Raw genomic sequence first — 22,110 nt, 5'->3', positions numbered from 1 at the left:
GTTTGAAATGAGCAATGATTTGAAATGTGTAATGCAGGTTCACCATATTTCTTCACAGGGAAACTCACCAAACGTAACCCTTTCAGATGTCCAGATAATGTATTTTTTCAACAAGCATATTTTTGATAGAGACGCTTCAAGGGTTATGAGCAGTGACAAGTCATGGAATACAATAGAAGAACTAGTACATCACAATCTCTCAGAAAATCCAACATATTTAAGAGATGGACATATTACATGGTAACAGCACTAGATTATTTTAGTGAGTGGTTCTCTAATTCATTATCATTGCAATTATCCAGTTTTGTTTTGAGGATTGAAAGTTCCTAACAAAATATATAAAGAGCATAGGGACAGATTATTTACACAAAAAAAAGAAAAAAAGTCTAGTATGTATAGTAAACGAGAGCTCTAAAGTGCATACCTTAAAAGATATGAGAACTTGTTTGTCTTTGATACTATGAAACACATCTCTTTTACTGCAAGCTCTTTGCTTTTCATATTTTGGAAGGAGGTAGTACAGACCAAAACAAGAAAAAAGTCTGGTAATTACTGGCTCTTAAATACATATCTTAACCCTTTAACTGCTCTGGATGTGTTAACGCGCGCGCCTTTGTACCTGTCCCTGTGTGGTCTGAACATGTTTACGCGTGCCACCAGTCCTTCTACCTGGTACTCTGAACATGTCTATGCGTAGACACGTTCAGAGTACCAGGTAGAAGACTGGTGGTACGTGTAAACACGTTCAGACCACACAGGGACAGGTACAAAGGCACGCGCGTTAACACGTCCAGAGCAGTTAAAGGGTTAAGAGCTGTGAACACTTGTTCAGTAGAAGAGATGTGTTTCACACTAGTGAAGATGAACAAGTGCTCATAGCCTTTAGAGGACGCATCTAAGAGCCCATGTTTACTAGACATTTTGTACTTATTCCCCCCCCCCCCTCTCTCTCTCTCTCTCTCTCTCTCTCTGTGTGTGTGTGTGCGTGCGTGTGTGTGTGTGTGTGTGTGTGTGTGTGTTGAAAGGACCAATTACTAGTCATGTTTAAGATAGATTCAAGTGACAAATAGGCATCTTAATTGTAAAGATGATGGTTTATTAGTTCTCCATTTCTTCATACAAATAGATATAAAAAAATTAGCACATAATTTTTGAATGTTTGTACACTGACAGTATATGATGTTTGCATTTTAGAGCTACATCAAGTGTAATTTGTTAATTTTTCAAAGTAGCTAAACTTTTAAAAATTAATTTAGTGTTTTTCCAAAATATCTGCTGTTTTTCTTGATCATCACATTCATCTATATGCTGGTGATGTATACACTTCTGTTTAAATTAACTGCACCAAATAAGCAACAATACCTTCACTTCAAAATCAACATTATCCTTTGACTTCCTTTACCATCAGTCTGTTCTGACACACACCGTTTCAGTAATTATAGTCCTTGGTCTTATAAATGATTGTGCATCTCAAGGCTACACCTATGATCTTGTGTATAAGCATATCTCTTGACTTGTTGTGGTTCACACTGGTGAATCACATAATGCCTACCTGTCATGAAATATCTTCCAAGATCAGACAGTCTATTAACAGCTGCCATGCTGGAGCTTCGTGTGTTATGAGTATGATTAAATTACGTAAATTCATTGATACTTCCTTAAATAATTCCCCAAAATGAGATCGACACTAAAATCCTCCCTGTTACTTTTCACACCCTTTTCACCCATGCAACCTGTGACACCATAACTGTGTCATCTTGAATCCTTCCATCCCTTTTTTTCCTTTCCCTGGATTTTATTCATGTAAGTGAGCATTTTTCACAGCTAGCCTATATACACTCTGCTAGAAATTCCTATCCCAACTTCAGTACTGGCAAATAATCCATTATCAATGGTAGTGCAAGCTGTAACCACATATATGATCTCCCTGAGCATATATGTTGTGCCATAAGTTTTATTTTTAGGTATGTCAGTTAGTCAGGTCAGAAAGAATGGCCCCAGAATGACTTTATATGCTGGAAGTAACCAGTATTATGTTGCAGATCATGTTGTCGGATGTAATGGCAGGAACACGGGTCAACCAGATACCCCCACATGCCTGGTCTTAATTTATGACAGTTACCCTATTCCTGATTTCCTTTCAGATGTGCTCTTCTCCTTTCCTTAGCATTCTGCACTAACATTTTTGTTGTAACGGCGACCAGAATGGTCGCGGGGTAGTAGTGACGGAAACACGGCGGGACCCATGGAACGGCGCGTGAACAACAACACAACGGGAGAGAACGGACACGACCAACGTAGGACCTTACAACACAACAAGAACAGACAACAGAGTAATGAACCAAACAAGACAACCACGTCCACTGGAATAGAAACACGAAGTCAATATGCTGACTGAGACGATATGTCCTGAGATGCTGAGCACGAGGCAGGCTTAAGTATGCTATCGGGGGTGCCGCTATTGACCGCTGGGACCACGTGTTCCACTGTGGTGCCCTCACACTAAAAGCGGGTCAGGAGGCATGCGCTGCCACAGATTATGGCGCGATGGTGCAGGAGACCTCTATGGGTCTTCGACGTCCATGACGTCTGGTGCAGATTCAAATTCCGCAGTGCACGGTACCAGAATTTTCTTTCTACCATTTTCTGTGTGCACATGGCAGTGACACTTTATGGAATAGACTCTATGAGACTTAGAATTGGAAAGTTACCCTGATTAATAATTTCTCAACCAATGCCCACAACCAATGCCCCAAAGTGTGCATATCATGATGGTATCCTGGATGTGCTCATTTGGATTGATGTTAGATGACTTGGGAGACAACAGAAGCACCATCACGTATGTGGAATGTTCCTCAAACCATTCCAACTCTACTAAGGAATGAAAGGCTGATGCATTGTCTTGCTATAGCAACAGGTAGCATGACTAAGGAATGAAAGGCTGATGCATTGTCTTGCTATAGCAACAGGTAGCATGTGGGCTGCTGGAGGCAAACAGATGGATCTCCAAGGCATGTTTGGAAAGTAAGTACCATTTCGTTCTACTGCCACTGGAGCACTAGTGTCGCAGTTCTGCACATTCACATTTGGCTCTGTTTCATTGTCTTTTCACTGATGCCATTAAAGCCAGATTGTAGTGTATTTACATTTGTTAGTGATCATTCAAAATGTTGAAGACAATCTCTGAGCCTCCCTACTGTGAATAGCATTCCGTAATACAGTTTCTGAACACAAAGAAAATCAAGCCAGCTGAAAGTCATCATCAACTTATAGAGATTTATGGTGAAAATGGCAAAAAAGTAGGTGAGAAAGTTCAGTGCTGGATGGACCAATGGTCACCATTAAGCATGGAGTGGGCAGCCTTCTGTTGCCAATGATCGTTTATTGAGTAAGTGAATGAGAAAATTGGTGAAAACATATGGTTCACAATAATAATGCTTTGTGATGAGTTTTTGCCAATGTCAAAAATTGTTTTGCATGAGATTGTCACAAATCACTTAAATTTTCACAAATTGTGCTCCCGTTGGGTTCCGAAAATGGTTTCAGATGTCCACAAAATGAAACGACTTGGCAGTGCTTTGACATTTATTACCCTATACAATGATGACAGGGATGAATTCTTAAACAGAATTGTGACCAGTGATGAAACTTGGATTTGTCACATCACTCCAGAACCAAAACAACTGTCGATGGAGTGATGGCACTCATGATGCCCCAAGAAACAAAAATTCAAAACAATGTTCACAGCACAAAAAGTGATGTGCACTGATTCTTGGACAGCCAGGAGATTCTGCTTGTTGAGGTCCTTTCCAGAGGTGAAACTGTTAGTGCAGTATGGTACTCTGAAATACTGAGAACACTTTGGGGTGCAATTCAAAACAAAAGGTGTGAAATGCTCAGTGAAGGTTTTGTGTTGTTTCATGACAACACACATCCCCATCCTGTGGTGTTATTCAAAACCTTATTCAGCAACTCATTTGGGAGCAGTTTGATTACCCATGATACAGCGCTGATCTTGCACCATTTGACAACCATTTGTTCTTGAACTTGAAGTGTGATTTTGGAGGAAAGTGCGTTGACAGTGATGATGGCACAAGAAACAGTGTTCAGCAATGGCTGTCTTCACTAGCAGTATCTTTGTATGAAGAGGGCATAGAAAAGCTGGTTTCCTGCTATGACAAATATCTGAACATTGGTGGCAACTATGTAGAAAAATAGTTTAAGAAATGCTCTTTCTTGTAAAAATAAATATTGGATTTGTCACATCACTCCAGAACCAAAACAACTGTCGATGGAGTGATGGCACTCATGATGCCCCAAGAAACAAAAATTCAAAACAATGTTCACAGCACAAAAAGTGATGTGCACTGATTCTTGGACAGCCAGGAGATTCTGCTTGTTGAGGTCCTTTCCAGAGGTGAAACTGTTAGTGCAGTATGATACTCTGAAATACTGAGAACACTTTGGGGTGCAATTCAAAACAAAAGGTGTGAAATGCTCAGTGAAGGTTTTGTGTTGTTTCATGACAACACACATCCCCATCCTGTGGTGTTATTCAAAACCTTATTCAGCAACTCATTTGGGAGCAGTTTGATTACCCATGATACAGCGCTGATCTTGCACCATTTGTTCTTGAACTTGAAGTGTGATTTTGGAGGAAGGTGCGTTGACAGTGATGATGGCACAAGAAACAGTGTTCAGCAATGGCTGTCTTCACTAGCAGTATCTTTGTATGAAGAGGGCATAGAAAAGCTGGTTTCCTGCTATGACAAATATCTGAACATTGGTGGCAACTATGTAGAAAAATAGTTTAAGAAATGCTCTTTCTTGTAAAAATAAATATTGGTGTGAAAAAAAATGTTTTTGTGTGTTTTGTTTCTGAAACATTACTTGCTTGTTGGAACTGCCACATACGTGATTGTTCAGTAGGTTTCTCTACTGTTTGCCAGTTAGAGATGACAGGAGAAATACCAGGATGCATGTTTCATCGAACGAAAATATCCTCTAAACAAAATGCTTCCACCATCTGCCTTAAAGGTGTCAGTCTCCAAGCAAGTTGCATTTACTCAATTGGTATTTCACATACTTCTGCTTTCTGTCTGTGTGGACCTATGTGTGCCATAACTCATTAGTCCAGATGTCCTTTCTCCATACTTAAAACATCCAATGGCTGTGTCCTGCTCTCATGCTAACTCTGTGCCCCGTTACATGCAGTGAACAGAGCTACCCATGTGGGCTAGAAGCTTGTATACCTCATAGCAAGGAGATAGTTCAGATGGTATAGTCAGTAACCAAGTGTTGTCATCCAGCATTGAATTGTTGACTGATTTGTTGTACTGTGGCCCCGGTATCTGTTGACAGTGGCTGCTGTCATCAACATATTGTGAGCCATGGCAGTTGACTCTGGTGTTGGCAGTTTCCCCACTGCAATATATTTACAGTGCACACTTGATACAATGGCATCAGGAATTTCCAGTGCCTGCACAACCTTTGATATAGGGTGTCCTTAGTATCATGCCCATGGTGAAACTTTTTAATACCAGTTGAAAAATGCTCCTGTAGGAGCACAAAAAAAGAATCTGCCCCTCTTTAAAAGATTTTGACAGAAAAGTGGGAGACGTGTGATTTAGACTCTTTGGCCTGTGTGTCAGTTCCATGTTTACATTATATAACAGTTGTGTCCAAGAAATGTAACTGTTGAGATTTGATAGCAGTAACATACACTATAACCTACTTACTGTAAGGTAGGACAGATTTCTTAAACTATCATATTGACATACACATAGTTATAATCAGATTTTAAATATCCGCATGATTGTGTGCTTCATAGATGAACATGGATTTGAATGTTACGAACAATTTACGCTTAACGCACATAATTGATGTTGAGATACATAATATGTAAGTAAACTAATGTTTTTTACCATTATGTGTGGAGTTGTTTGGTTTAGACATTGATATGCATACAATTGTTTGTTGTCCTCTGTATCGGATGCCACTGTCTGGGGGTTATACATTAAATACCGGTTTTGCTAGTAGACACTTTAAATGCCGCTCAGGTGTTTACAAGATGTCCTTTAACAAACATTTCAGGAATGCTATTGTCCACAAAGTATTGCCTCACATATGCTGCTTTATGACACGTTGCATTGCCATACTGATACAATCATTATCTCTGAACTGTCCTCTACGGTATGCTGTACACCGTGTTGCAAAATGTGTTCACATCCTTCTGTATTTAGCATTTTCTTAAGTGGACCACACCCTAAGCACAAAAGCACCCCCATGCCGTAACACCACCTCATCCGTACTTCACCGTCAATCCTACACATGATGACTGATGACCTCAGAAGTTAAGTCCCATAGTGCTCAGAGCCATTTGAACCTACACATAATGGCAGGTAACATTTTCCAGGCATCCACATCACCCAAACCCTTAAATTGGGTCACCACTGGGTATAGTGTGACCCGCTACTCTCACTTCTTTCCAGTCATCCACTGTCCTGTCGTGTCACTCTTTACATCACCTCAAGTATTACTTTGCATTGTCTATGGAAATGCAAGGGCATATGAGGAACTGCTTGACCATTGTAGCTGTCTGCATTGCTGACAGCATTATGGAACACGGTAGTGATTCCCTTTTTCCTGATTTCATGAAATTTTTTTAGAACTACTCACCACAATGTTCTACTGTCCCTGTCTCTCAGTGAATGAGGTCTGCCTAGTCGCGGTTCAGCTTTGATTGTTCCTTCGCATTTTCACTTCACGTTCAGATCGCCAACAGTTGACATAGGCAGCTTCAGAAGGGTTGAAATGTTCTTGATGGACTTATTCAGGTGACATCCAATGACTAGTCCATTTTCAAAATAATTATGTTCTCCTAACCAACCCATTTTGTTGATACTGGTTTTCTACTGTCAACACAATACTCTGCAGCTTCTTTTGCATTGCCAGGTCTGCATCTGGTGACACCTAGTGCTCAATTCCACATTATCTAGGGGTGTCTGGGTACTTTGGATTGGTCAATGTATTGTCATTACTTGTGCTGTGTCACAGTGACATATCTGTTTGGTAGGTGTCTTTTATTTTATTCTTAAATGAGTTGCTGAAATATACACATACCACTCTCTGCTTGGAGCACTGTCAAATGAATAATGTTTGTGCATTCTCAGTTTCTGTAGATTGTTGGAATGCTAATCCACTGCTTCATTTTAACTACTTCAAAACTTATACTTTACTTTAAAGTTTGGTTTAATGTTCCAGGCTGGTATATCAAAACTGATGGTTGTAATTTATTTTACATAACTTGAAAAAAAAAAATCATTTCAGGAGAATCAACCGTCTTGAACCTGCCAGAATAGTTAGAAGCCTGTTCAAGAGACCACATTTCTTTCCGAATACTGTTAATGTTGAAAGGTTCATTCTGATTGATGAAGCTAATTCTCCACCATATTATCAGGTACAATAAAAATATTTTAAGCCAAAACATGTTTTTGGTTCATTAACACATAGGTTTGAAATACTATCATTCAAGTTATTCTCTGCACATTTAGCCACTGCCCGAAGGTTACAGAGTGTTTCTCATGCAAACCTGTGGAGAAAGATTAATCATTCTGGAGCCAGTTCCAGGCTGCAACAACAACTGTTCTCGTGTCTCAGTCTTACTGCAATCATCTGACATTTGTAAGTACTTTCATGAATTTATTTGTAGGGCATTCTTACTGATTCATGTTTACATTGCAATTCTTTTTGGAAAACCATTATTTTATTTTGTGTCACAGCATTTTTAAAATACTGTTGTTAGTATACTGGCCAGCTCTTGGACTTTCAGAACTTAACCCAAAAAAAAAAAAAAAAAAGGTATAGAGAAATTGTTTGTTGTAGATAGCTACTATTGGTATTTCTTGTTTGGTTATATAAAATCCAAGTACAAGAGTGATGCCAAAAATTTCGATCCCAATTAATTATTATGAATCTATTCAACAGTTAGGTACATCATATGTTTTGCAACATACTAGCTACTAAACTGTTAATTTTTTTATTCTCTGTAACATTTTTACATGAGCATGGAACACATCACTGCATTAATTAGTAAAGTTCATTATAATATAACCAGAATGAAAAATGCACAAAAAAAGGGCAAATCTGTCCTGAGCAGAGTTAGGGATATAAAGAGTGGAACTAGCTTTTTGACTTATGTGGCAGCTTCAAAGACATTTAAATCAAAACATCTTGACATGTTCACAATTTTTTACTTGTTACTATTAGTACCCATGTCATATAATAAAATACGTCGTGTCAGGTAAAGTAATATGATACATGATGTCATGTCATATAACATGACATGTGGCATCATGTCACCTAACATGGCATTTGTCATGTCATGCAATGTGATACAGTGTGTCATTTAAGTTCAGGATGCTTGCATCCCCACTCTGGAATACATTCTATTGTAGACACATCCAACTCTCTAGAAGCACATAAATTTGTGTCTATATGTTCTTATACGTCTCACCATACATGTAAAAGTGGGTGGATCCAAGAGAGCTCTTGGTGCTGGGAAAGTGGGGTAACTCATAAAAATGAGTGAAATTGTCAAGATGTTTTAGCTTAAATGTCTCTGAAGCTGCCACATAAGTCGAAAAGCAAGTTCCCTTATTGTATGTTCCTAACTCTATTCAGGACACATTTGTCTTTTTTCTGCTCCAATAGGAGCATTTTTCACTCTGGTTTCCACTTTTATTGTATCATAATTTTGACATTAGATGACTGTTGTCTTTTGAACTACATTGTTTCTATTGTGGCAACAGATGAAGTTTTCACAAAACAATATGACCATTAATTACTTGCATTTGTTCACCTTCTCAAAAAATTTGAACCGATTCACACAATTTTGAAAAAAGAAGTGGCTTGCATTGAAAAAAGCCACAAAAGCTATGTTTTTTGCTTGTAAATTCTGAATGAGTCTAAATTTTTGAAAGTGTGTTTTCAATTTTACATGAGAAGTCATTTTTTATTTATTTGATTGGACTCTTTCCAGCCATTCATTTGACCTAAGAATGACTTTTACATATAACATTTAGCTTGAGTTTAAAACATTGTATCTCAGCAATAGATAAAGATTATCGTATAAAAATAAAATTCATGTTAACTCTCTCCATTTATCTACCTTTGTGAAAAGTTTGAACTGAGTTGTAAAGTTTAAAGTATAGAAATACAGGCTTCAAAAACTACCCAGAAGAGCATGGTGTTTTTTTACACGTAAACTCCAAATGAAGGAAGGGTTTTTCTAATGGTTGAAAATTATCTTAGACCAAGGTCCGATACACTCGTGGACCAAAGTTGAACCATCAGTCTCATTCCAGTTCAGAGCTATGTGAGGGTGACTTTTTGCACATAACATCCAAATGATGCACATATAGATGGTGCCATTAGCTGAGCTTTAATTTCAGTCCAATTAAAATCTTTTGCAAAGGGAATTAATCGATTTGCACATTGTTTTTGAGCATAGCTCTGGTTTGTCATTCAAATCTTGGTTAATGTACTGTAAAATGGCTACTGTAAGATAGATGTTTGAAGTAGTGGCAGCTGTCGAGTTGAGAGGAAGTGCAGCAGCAGCAGCACTTGTCTGATAAGCAGTAAATTAAATTAGTCTTTTTTTTTCATGTGCTTCTGCAAAGAAGTAAACTATATGTGTGTAAGACAAGTGGTTAGAAAATTGATCGTAGTTTTTGTTTTTGTATAAGTCTTGTGAATATCCTGGTATAGGGTGGCTTCCTAGTGTAAATTTTCCCATCGCCAGAAACTCTGTCACACCACAAAGTCATAATTTTATGCTAGTAGACAGCATATAGTTTAGATCAGTGCATTTCAGTTTGAATATTTATCTTGTGAAGTAACTTTTAAGTAAACAGGATTTCTAAAAATAGGTATCTGTAAATACATCAGCTCCAGTAGAGAAATTCGTTTCTGTTTAATAGCTTGCGGTCTCAGAGTACAGTGAGAAATCTGCACAGAAACTCCAAGTGTTACTTTATTCTCCTTTTAATGTTACTTTATTCTCCTTGGGTATATTCCGTATATATTTCAAATTCAGTAGCACCATTTGAGACCTTATATCTATTTTATACACAGTACAATATTGCTAGGGACTGTGCTTGTTGTGAGCAGACACAAGGAGAGTTGGCTGCTGTACGTAAACAGCTGGAAGCTGCATTGGCTACTGTCGACAAGCTTCTAGCTAGTGCTCAAAGTTGCGATGACATCGGGGCACCAGTGATGAGACCTAGGACATCTTTGGTGCCACTGGAGTCCCCTCAAACAGTCACGAGTTTGTAGACAGGCATGCGGTGGCGACGTTGACGATACACACGTCTGTTGCAGATAGAGCTCACAGTGGAATGATTCCGCTGGCGTGCACTGCCCGCTTATATAGAGAGAGAACGACCTTGGTTACGTAACGCCGCTGATAAGGGACTTAGACTCTGCAAGCTGTTTTACACCTACTCTGGAGTGAGGATGGACTGGTCAGATGTTGCATATCAGAAGAGATGCAACATCTGGCCAGTCCATCCTCACTCCAGAGCAGGTGTCAAACAGTGGTGGGTTCATGTGTCACTGGGAGGAAGGCGAAAGAGGGAGCAGGCTGTGCGGCTGGCTCCCTATGTCTTAGCAACAGGTAAAAGAGGCTACTCAGTGTTGATGATAACTCATAGCCAGCATGGGATGCCTCTCCTGTTAGGCCAGTGGTCAATTTTCCTGCCCAGTCCAGACAAGTTCAGAGGGTGGGCATGCTTGTCATTGGGAGCTCCATTGTTAGGCGGGTGATGGGCTCCCTCAGGGAGATAACAGGCAAGGTGGGAGAGAATTCCAGTGTGTAGTCAGTATGTTTGCTGGGAGGTTTCATCCATGAAGTGGAGGAGGCCCTGCCAGTGACCTTCAAGCACACTAAATGCAACTAGCTGCTTGTAGTGGCACATGTCGGCACAAATGGTGCCTACTGCTTGGGTTCTGAGACCATCCTCAACTCCTTTTGGCGGCTGGCTGATTTGGTGAAGGCAACTAGAATGCATGTGGGGCGCAGGCTAAGCTGTCTAGTTGTAGCATCATAACCCAGGGTTGATAGCAGTCCACTGGTTTGGAGCAGAGTGGAAGATCTAAACCAGAAGCTCAGACAACTCTGCGACGATATCGGATGCGAATTTCTTGACCTCTGCTATCAGGTGCAGAATTGCAGTGTTCCCCTTAATAGGTCAGGCGTGCACTACATGGAGGAAGCAGCTACTAGGGTAGCGGAGTACGTGTGGCATGCACATGGGGCTTTTGTAGGTTAGAGAACCCGTCCCTTGGGATCAAAGAAAATTTGCCTGTCAAATCAGCCACAGTGATCTCAGGGAAACTTGGTCTTCACCAATCAGAGATAGCAAAGATTAATATGGTTTTAGATGGTCCCAGAATTAGTATTGCTTGCTGAAGGTTATAGTGCACAGATAGTATTGGGAACAGAAAGCTGGTTGAAACCAGATGTCAATGACAATGAAATCCTAAGTTCAGATTGGAATGTTTATCATAAGGATAGGTTAGTCGCCAATGGTGGCAGCGTGTTTATTGCAGTAAAAAAGTCAATAAAATCTAGCGAGGTTATCATGGATTCTGAATGTGAATTAATCTGGGTGAAATTGAGTATCAAAGAACGGTCAAAAATGGTGATCGGATGCTTTTATAGGACACCTGGGTCAGTATCAGTAGTTGTAGAGTGCTTCACACAGAACTTGCAGAATATCATCAATAATTCTCCTGATCATGGCGTTGTAATAGGGGCGACTTCTACTTACCAGGTATACATTGGGAGTGTTACACCATCAAAACTGGTGCCAGGGATAGGGATTCGTGTGACGTTGTTCTGGATGTCTTGTCCGAAAATTACCGTGTGCAGATAGGTAGACAACCAACTCATGAGGGTAACATCGTAGATATCCTGACAACAAACAGACCTGAACTTATCAAATCAATTAATGTAGAGGAAGGTATCAGTGATCATAAGACTGTGACAGCTTCTGTGATGACGAGTCCTATAAGGGTGACAGGATACAAATTTCAGAATGTCTCAGCAATCAGCATAAGATATTCAGTGATGAGGACGAAGATGTGGAAAACAAATGGAAAAAAATTCAAAGGCATCAGTCAATGTGCCCTAGACAAGAATGTTCCAAGTAATATCTTAAGGGTTGGGAACAATCCACCATGGTTTAATATCTGTGTTAAAAAAGCTCAATGTAAACAAAGAGCACTTCATCTCAGATTCTAGAGAAATAAAAACCTAATTGACAAACAAAAGCTGAACGAAGCAAAAATGAGCATAAGGAGGGCAATGAGAGAAGCGTTCAATGATTTTGAAAGTAAGATGTCAACTGACCTGAGTAAAAACCCTAAGAGATTTTAGTCATATGTAAAATCAGCAAGTGGGTCAAAATCATCTTTTCATTCTCTCAGTGACCACACCGACACTGAAATGGAAGGTAACTGAGAGAAGGCCGAAATACTGAATTTGGTCTTCCAATGTTGTTTCACCGTGGAAGATTGTAACACTGTCCCTGCTTTCAATCATTGTATGAATGTTGAAATGGCAGATATTGAGATAACTGATCACAGAAGTTAAAAGCAGCTACAATTGCTTAGTAGTGGAAAGGCGTCAGGACCAGATGAAATACCTATATGATTCTATAAAGGTTATGCGAAAGAACTTGCTCCTCTTCTAGAAGTAATTTATCGTATATCGTTTGAGCAGTGAAAGTTACCTAATGACTGGAATGGATATACAAATGGCCACTGGTTGAGACTAAACCAGATACTTTTTACCCCATGTTCCTAGCTCAAATACAAAAATGCACTACGCCCCCCCCCCCCCTCCCGCTTGCGCATGACCTTTCAGACATTTTTGTTAGAATACATTAGTTTCAAAATGGTAATAATTGGCAGGAAATGGAATTAGCCAACTGTTCTTGAAGAATGCTGCTCAACACACTGAAGTGGAATGTAGCAACCCTTTCATTTGACAAAAGAAGCCACAGAAAAGTATTTTCTTTGTTCTTAGGGAACAAGAAATAATTTTCAGAATGGGAGGTCAGTTTAATGGGGTGGCATGGATACTTGGCAGTTATGCAAAGTAAAAGCCAGCACATGCACATCCAAATAGCAGAGGTCTCTTCTCTCTCTCTTTCTCTCTCTCAATCTTTTTCTGTAGTTTGGTTCAAATACCCATCTTCTGGTCATCTAGGTCTAGTTTTCTCTCACTTAATGAAGATAAATGCTGGAATAGATCCTTCAGTAAGGACACATCTTATTTTCTTCCCCATCCTTTCCTATTCTAGCTTCAGTGCCATCCAGTGATTTCATTGTCAGTGAGATTTTATACACTAATATTCATTTATTTCTGAAGCTGTGCACACAGTATTTGAAACTGTGGTCTAGTGGGAAAACCCAAGAAGTGGAGGGTGGCAACAATATAGCTAATTAGATGTTTCATAAATTACGTGCACAAGAAACATTATAATACAGAATGTGTTATTGTAATTATAGTTGTCTGTTACAAACATTCTATTATGATTGTAACACAGGTACATGCTAGCTGTGAATAGGCAAGTACATGACCACTCAGTTATATTCAAAACTTGATTGTGGTAACAGAAGCAACTAAACTCACCTTTGTAACCAGGGGCAACATGCAGGCACTCAGACCAGAGGTAGCCAGTTAGAATCCTAGTAATGAAATAAATTTTCATCACTAGTCTTTGGCCAAGAAGGGGCAAGGGAGGTGATGATGTAAAGTTTTTAATTACTCAGCAAATTTTGAATGTCTAGGTTTAATTTGCGAACCTCTCTGAAGTGGCTGGATTGAAGGCATTTGACATCGTTGATGCTGTTCTGACAAGTAGACTGAAATGTTAATCTAAGTGCCCCCACCTCACCCCACCATAACTCTTCTTTGGTGCTCTTGGTGGAGAAGTGTGTTATGTGCCATTTCTGAAATTCACCCCCTTCCCTATTTAATTCCATGCCCAATTTGAACACACAAGGCAATGCTGCACTGCACCTAGCACAGTAATCTGCACTACACAGTTGCTTTTTATATTGTAGTTGGGAAGGCTATGGAATCAATAAAATATTAACCATAGGCTTGGGATTTGCAGTTAAGACACTTGTTGCAGGTTTGGGAATTAGAACAAAGTGACCCACCCATACCTCCACTTATTTGATCATCAGGTATGGCTCCTTGGTGATGGGGATGTCAAGCTTCAAAACCTAGCGGTGGCAGATCCCCTGTGGAGCAACACAAATTTATTTTCCATCCATACAATGACTTAAATCTCAAACTCTTGAAAGCACTTTGGTAGGCATTATTCTTTGTCTTTTAAAGACAACCCCCAGCATCCTCATGAAACAAATTACCAATCCTTGTAGAAAAAATGAGCTCTTTGAGATGGTTCTACATCTACATGTATACCTATGTACATACCCTGCAAACCACTGTGAAGTGTATGGTAGAGTGTACTAAGCATGGTACCACATGTTAGGGTTTCTTACTATTCCAAATATGTATGAAGTGCAGGCAGGTCGACTGCTTAAATGCCTCTGTGCATGTTGTAATTAGACTAATTTTGTATTCACGGTCCATGCAGGAGAGATACATAGGGGAATGAAGACTTTCTCTAGGTACTTCACTTAATACTGGCCTCAAAAAATTTTAAGTTGGCTTTCATGGCATAATTGGCATCTATCTTCAAGCATCTGCCAATTCAGGTGTATCAAGATTGCCATTACACTCTCTTGTGAGTCAAATAAATCTCTCACCATTTGTGTCGCCCTTCTTTGTATAAGTTCAATGTCAACTGTTAGTCAGATTTGGCATGGATCCCACACATTTGAATGATGTTCCAACATGGAATGCACAAGTTTTTTTCAAGCAGTCTCTTTTGTAGATTGATTGCACTTTTCCAGTATCCTGCAAGTGAACCAAACAGCCATCTGCTTTTACCAACAACTGAGCATGCAAATTATTACGTACAGGCATTTGTATGAATCAACTGATTCCGGTTGTGGTTCACTGATGTTATAGTCAAGGATATTTCTATTCTGCATTTTGTGAAATACACAATTTTACATTTCTAAACATTTAAAATGAGTTGCCACTTTGAAATCTTAATAAGATCTGATTGGATATTTATTTGCAAAAAGTATGAGGTTACCATTAATATTGTCTTCATAGGTCATTAATATAACTGGCATGACAAAAGTCATGGGACACCTCCTAATATCATGTCAGACCTCCTTTTGCCAGGCATACTACAACAACTCAATGTGGTGTGGACTCAACAAGTCGTTGGAAGTGCCTGCAGCCTCTATAGCTGTCCATAATTTTGAAAGCGTTACCAATACAGGATTTTGTGCAGTGAAATGACCTCTTGATTATGTCACATAAATGTTATATGGGATTCATGTCGGGCAACCCGGGTGGCCAAATCTTTTGCTCGAACTGTTCAGAACGTTCTTCAAACCAATTGCAAACAATTGTAGCCCAGTGACATGGTGCAATGTCAGCCACAAAAATTCCATCGTTGTTTGGGAACATGAAGTCCATGAATGGCGGCAAATGATCTCTAAGTAGCTGAACATCCAGAGAACCCAGCCCATTCCATGTAAACACAACGCACACCATTATGGAGCCACCACCAGCTTGCACAATGCCTCATTGACAACTTGGATACATCGCTTCATGAGGTCTGTGCCACACTCGAACCCTACCATCAGCTCTTACCAACAGAAATCGAGAATCGTCTGGCCAGGCCAGCATTTTCAGTCATCTAGGGTCTAATCGATATGGTCACAAGCACAGGAGAAGTGCTGCAGACAATGACATGGTGTTAGCAAAGGCACTCACGTCAATCACCTGCTGCCATAGTCCATTAATGTCAAACTGTCCTAATGGATATGTTCCTCATATGTTCCACATTGATTTCTATGGTTATTTCATGCAGTGTTCATTGTCTTTTACCACTGACAACCCTATGCAAATGCCGTTGTTCTCAGTCATTAAGTGAAGTCCATTGACCACTGCATTGTCTATGGTGAGAGGTAATGCCTGAAATGTGGTAGTCTCGGCATACTCTTGACACTGTGGTTGCAGAATATTGAATCCCATAATGATTGCTGAAGAGGAATCTCCTTTGTGTCTATCTCCAACTACCATTCCACATTCAGAGTCTGTTAATTCCCCTCGTGCGGCCATAATCACACCAGAAAACTTTTCACATAAATCACCTGATTACAAATGACAGCTTCCCCAATTTGTGATGAAGCAAGCTGGGATAACTTTTACTCTCCCCCTTGTTTTGCCATCTGCCTCCTTAAAATTCGTTTTTTCATTTTTAACTAATTACCTTTAACTTACATGAATAGAATCTGTATTTTCATAAAAGAGAAAGGTTGGCCCTTAGTTTTAAAGAATATAACACCAGATCTAATTTTGTGCTTAGTTTATGTATGTAATTGATTTTATAATTTATTTTGACTATTACTATTTAGTATCTTTCATTATAGGGTGAAATTATTAATTGTTTCATAACTTAAATTCTGTTGTTGATGTATAAACAAATATAAATTCTGTACTAATTAGAGACATTTGGAGGAACAACTACTAGTAATCTTAAAATATCTATTTGCCTCTATTCGAAAACATGTTAGCAAAGCCAGCATTTAATTAATTCCAAAGTAATTAACTGTTTTATCAAAAGTATTGTTTACATAACAGTATTTGTTGATTTCACAATTTAAACAAATAATTCACCTTAGCCCTCATACCTATTATTGTGAGGATATGTAAGGGCGTGATTTTTGGTTCTGAGACAGTCAGCCACGGCCGAGTTTCAGACGAGAAACCTGTGTCAGTTAGAACAATAACAATGCTTCAACTTAACTGTGAAATAAGTGTTACACAAATAGGCCGTGTGTTAAAACAATGACAGTGTCTGCTCCATACATACCTTTCTATTCTTCAAGAACTGTGAACTTTGTGGTTAGGTTTTTACTGCTCGTAGATGTTCAACAGGAAACTATTGTAGCAGTATGTGGATTTTCACTTGCAAACTATTAATGAGGCTTATCAAAAGTTAAACAATAGTGCGCTGGCCATATTAAATGTGTATATGGGGTGGTGTAAACAGTGAAATTAAAGTACTGTGAAACGCAACTGTTCACCTGCTGGCTACATTATTTACAGTATTCAGTGTTGGAATTACAAACCACATTTTTCAGCCAGCATAGTAATGCAGTACGTCAACACCAAGGACAACAAGTGAAGTTAAACAAAGCAAGCAAGCACCATTACAAATTCACTGCCCTTTTCATATCTTGTACACACAACATTACTGTCATCTGTACACTCATCAGTCAGAATATTTGACCACTGCTTACTGTCGATATAAACCCATTGAGGTGATTGCAGTGTCACCTAGCAAGGAATGAGTGCTAGTCAGACACATATGTGGTGGATGTAGTATCAGCAAGCATGCTGTCCATGTGTAGAATGGCGAAGGTGCCCGATCTATCTGAGTTTGACCGAGGGCAGATTGTGATGGCCCAGAGGTTTGGCATCAGCATTCCTGAAACTGCACGACTTTTTGGGTGTTTGAGGAGTGCTGTGGTGTCTTCAATATGTGGCAAAACCAAGGTAAAATCACCTCCAGACGCCATGGGGTTGGGCAGCTACCCCTCATTACAGATGTCAGACACTGTACGCTGGGCAGACTGGTAAAACAGAACAGATGGTGAACTGTTGTGGAACTAACATCAGATGTTAATGCTGGACAGAGTACAAGTGTATTTGAATACACAGTGCACACGAAACACTACTAATGTTGGGCCTCCGCAGCCAACGACTCACACATGTGCCAATGTTAACGCCATGACATTGGCAACAATGACTGAATCGAGCACATGATCATTGGCACCGGATGGTGGCATAGTGGCAGAGCATTGCATGGTCTAATGAATCCTGATACCTTCTTCATCATGCCAGTGGGAGGGCATGAATCATTGTCTTACAGGGGAACAGCTCCTGTACACCTGTACTGTGGGATGAAGACAAGCTGGCTGCAGCTCCATTATGTTCTGTGGAACATTTACGTGGGTGTCCTTTGGTCCATTGGTGCTAATGCAAGGCACCACAATGGCCAAGGAGTATTGTACACTGGTTTCAGACCGTTTACACCCTTTCGTAATGATCATGTTTCCTGACTGCAGTGGCATTTTTCAACAAGGTAATGCACCATTTCACAAGGCCAGGAGTGTGATGGAGTGGTTTGAAAAACACCATGGCAAATTCCTATTGATGTGCTGCCCCCCCTTCTCCCACTCCCTCCAACTCTCCATATCTGAACCCGATTGAACAGATATGGGATGTGATTGACTGTGGCATCAGAGCTCGTCAACCCCTCCCCGGAATTTATGGGAATTAGGTGACTTGTCTGTGCAGATGTGGTGCCAACTCTGACCAGCATCCTACAAAGGCCTCATTGCTTTCATGTTATGATGCGTTGTCACTGTTATCTGTGCCAAAGGCAAACACAGTGGCTATTAGGTAGGTGGTCGTAATGTTCTGACTGATCAGTGCATATGTGCACGTCACCCTCCTATGACTTTTGTCACCTTAGTGTACAATAAGAACAATAAGGCTCCCAACATACTTCCCTGGAGCACACCTGAAGTTACTTCTAATTCTATTGGTGACTCTTCAGCCAAGATAAAATCCTCATTCCAGTCACAAATTTTGTTTTGTACGCCAGACAATCATACTTTCCTTAATAATTGTTGGTACAGTACTGAGTCAAATGCTTCTTGAAAGTCAAGCAATACAACATCCATCAGATTTTTTTGATCAACAGCTTTCAGGATGTCATGTAAGGAAAATGCGGGCTGAGTTTCACATGATCAATGCTTTTGGGAGCCGTGCTGATTAGCATAGAGGAGGTCATTCTGTTTGCTGACTACATCATTATGTGTTACGACGAGTAAATGTATTGCATATATTTTCAGGTTTTTTTCAGCTGTACTACTGTGCTTTACAAGCACAACTGTTTCTAAAGCCAGCTACATTACACATCTTAAAATCAACATACCCACATTTATGTGAGAGTTGATACCGTAATCAATAATGTAAGAGCAAACAACCACCATATGCCCTCTTGAGGCAGTTTGTTAACATTTTCAAGAAAAATTCACTTGTTACTCCTAGATAAAACAAATAGTCCATAAATCCCTAATACTGTTGTAATTGTTTTTAAGTTCATGAAGTAATTCTTGTCCATGGGTTTCCAAAGTGGACCAAGCATAATCAAATGTCAGACAAATCGAAATGTGCAATCAGTAACTGCATTAAAAACATAGTGTTAAATACAAATATGAATAATAAGAAACATAATTCGTCATTGATGCAACTTACCATGGTAGAAACGTAAACCTTAGTATCAGACATAAAATGAATTAAACTTGTAACTAACCACATCTAATGATACACAAACCTAGGTAATACCAGATACAAGCTGACAAAAAATGAAAAATAGGACCTTGTATTCATCACGTAAATATCTCATTAATAGTTATTTGTAAAATACACATCAGTCAAATTCTTTTAATTAAATAATTTGTCTATTTGTAATTGTTGTGGCTTAGTATAAGAACAGTTGGTACATTATGGTAACAAAATAGTTTGCCAAGAATGACAGTCCATTTCACCTGAACGAAAAAGAAAGTGCAGTACTTCATAAGAATATGAACAAGTGGAAACACAGAACTGGTACACTGGCCAAAGAGAGAAATAAAGGACAACCAAGGGAACTGGATGATAGAGTAAAATGAAAGACCCCAGAGAAAATAAACTAGTGTATTGTTTCATAGTCGACCAATGGAATAAGCACCAGAATTTTGAGAGACTGTCCCACACAGCTATCATAGCATGAAGAACCAAGATCACTATAATAGACTGCAAAGACCACTAATGTCCATTTTCTGGACACATACGAGTGATATCCAGAAAGTAGGTTTACAAGATTTTTTACACGAGCACAAATACATAGCTTTCAGTGAAGCATACAGGAACAGTAGCATAGGTATTACATCATTTTTCCACATAATGAGTATTTATTTCAATGTGTTTTGTCAACCGTGGGATGAGTTTTCTAATAACTGTGTCGTATATGTCTCCCGTCAACTCTGTAACCACATCTCCACTTTGATTTTCACCTCCTTGTGACCAGAAAAGGGTGTTCCATCCACATATTCCTTCCATGTAGGAAATAAGTGATGCTTGATAGGCAAGAGATCGGGACTGTGAGAAGAGTGATAAAAGATTCCAACGAATAAGGTTAACAACACTTGTGTTGTTCAAGTTAAGTGTGGCCCAGAATGCAGACTCCCTTCTTCAGCATTCCAGGGTGTTCTTTTCTGTATGGCTCTGCACAGCTTCCTGCAGTTTTAACAGTATCATGCAGAGAAGAGTGTTTCCTTTCTTGGCATGAATTTGACAAGCAGAACCCCTTTTGTGTCCCAGAAAATGATTGCGTCGACTTTTTGAGCTGATTTCTGAGTTTTGAATTTTGTTGTTGAAGGGAAATGAGTATGGTGTCACTGCATTTATTGTCACTTGTTCTTTGAGGTATGGTGGTAAACCCACATTTCATCACCTGTCACAGTGGAGTCAAGGAAAGTCTCTCTGTCACTCACAAAATGATCAAGAAACTATTGTGCAACCTTGACCCTGTTGAGTTTGTGTTCTGCAGTAAGCATCTTTGGAACCTGTCATGTACACAACTTGCTACTTCATCCTAGTCGATCACTCACATTTTCATGAACAATGCTTTGAGAAATTTCAGGACACAGTTTGTGCAGCTCATCAATGGTCATACAGCAATCATAACAAATATACTCTTTTAGTTTTTGCACTGGTTCATCAGTAACCACTTATCTCTTCATCACAAATTTCTTACACAAGTGAAATTCTGTACCCATTCTGTCACACATTGTTATGACATATTTTCCTTCCCATACACTGACACGATTTTGCAATGAATTGCGGTGCCACTCATGCTCTTGCCATTCAGGTAGCATATCACAGTGCACACTTCGCACTTGGCAGGAGATGGAATGAGAACACTCATCTTCAACCGTTTCCACATCAAGAGTCAAGATGCTACTGATGACCATTACAACTCATTCATTTGTTGTGCTAAAATACACAATAGTGGTACCAACTGTGAAAAACTCAATTCCCTGGCATAGCTACAGGCTTCATAACCTTAGTTTCCAGATATTCCCCATAGAAAACAAGTTGATTGTATTTGTACATATATTCTCATACAAACATATTGGTATATATTTGTAAGAAAAGTATTCATACGTAAGGATCTTGATGAAAACTCAAACCAAGCAGTAGATGTAAAAATCGAGATATGGTGATTCATAGGGAACAAAACACAATATTCACGTTTAAAGTACAGTACAATTCAATGATATGCTTGACATTAGTAAAGATTTTCACTAATATTAACAGTGAAGAATCAAAAATGGTAACAACTGCATTCTATAGTAAGTGAGATGCAGAGATGCACAGCTTTACAAACAACTACTATTAAATATTTTGCACAGCGTGACATATATGTGTAAATTTGTATAATGAGAATTTTCTCCTCTGTAGTGGCATAAAAATATGTGTATATTGTAACATAAACTTTGAATTGCAGAATATAGTAATATGCAAATGAAATAATAATTAACTTTGACTGGCTATAGTGACAGTTTTGTTCTGTGGATGATAATGTAACACCATTTCACTCAAATAATAAGATGAAAAGAAGGATGGAATTAGTAGAATAAGATAATTGTAACAGATGGATAGGGTAAATAATAGAAAATTGGCTGCTCAGAAAAGAAAAATAGAACTACCCAACTTGGGGTTCTGAGCTTGCCAGGCACATAACACTGAGGGTTTCATGTAAATTTTCCTTAACATCTACTATATTCCAGACAAAACACTGTTACATTTCAGTGATAAAGCCAACT

General features: G+C 39.1%; 1 protein-coding gene across 2 annotated transcripts in view; it reads left to right on the top strand.

Annotated features, from left to right (window-relative positions):
• LOC126252780 (uncharacterized) overlaps window positions 1-22,110 on the top strand; it is a 63,176-nt gene that overhangs the window by 32,890 nt on the left and 8,176 nt on the right. For both annotated transcript variants that reach the window (XM_049953708.1, XM_049953709.1), the window contains 3 exons: window positions 59-240; window positions 7,330-7,459; window positions 7,554-7,683. In XM_049953708.1, the coding sequence (XP_049809665.1) occupies window positions 59-240; window positions 7,330-7,459; window positions 7,554-7,683 (442 nt within the window). The remainder of the gene's footprint in view (window positions 1-58; window positions 241-7,329; window positions 7,460-7,553; window positions 7,684-22,110) is intronic.

This window comes from Schistocerca nitens, chromosome 4 (genome assembly GCF_023898315.1).
Source record: "Schistocerca nitens isolate TAMUIC-IGC-003100 chromosome 4, iqSchNite1.1, whole genome shotgun sequence".
Lineage (NCBI taxonomy): Eukaryota > Metazoa > Arthropoda > Insecta > Orthoptera > Acrididae > Schistocerca > Schistocerca nitens.
Note: the sequence above shows the minus strand (reverse complement) of the source record. Positions and strands in the feature narration are given on the sequence as shown.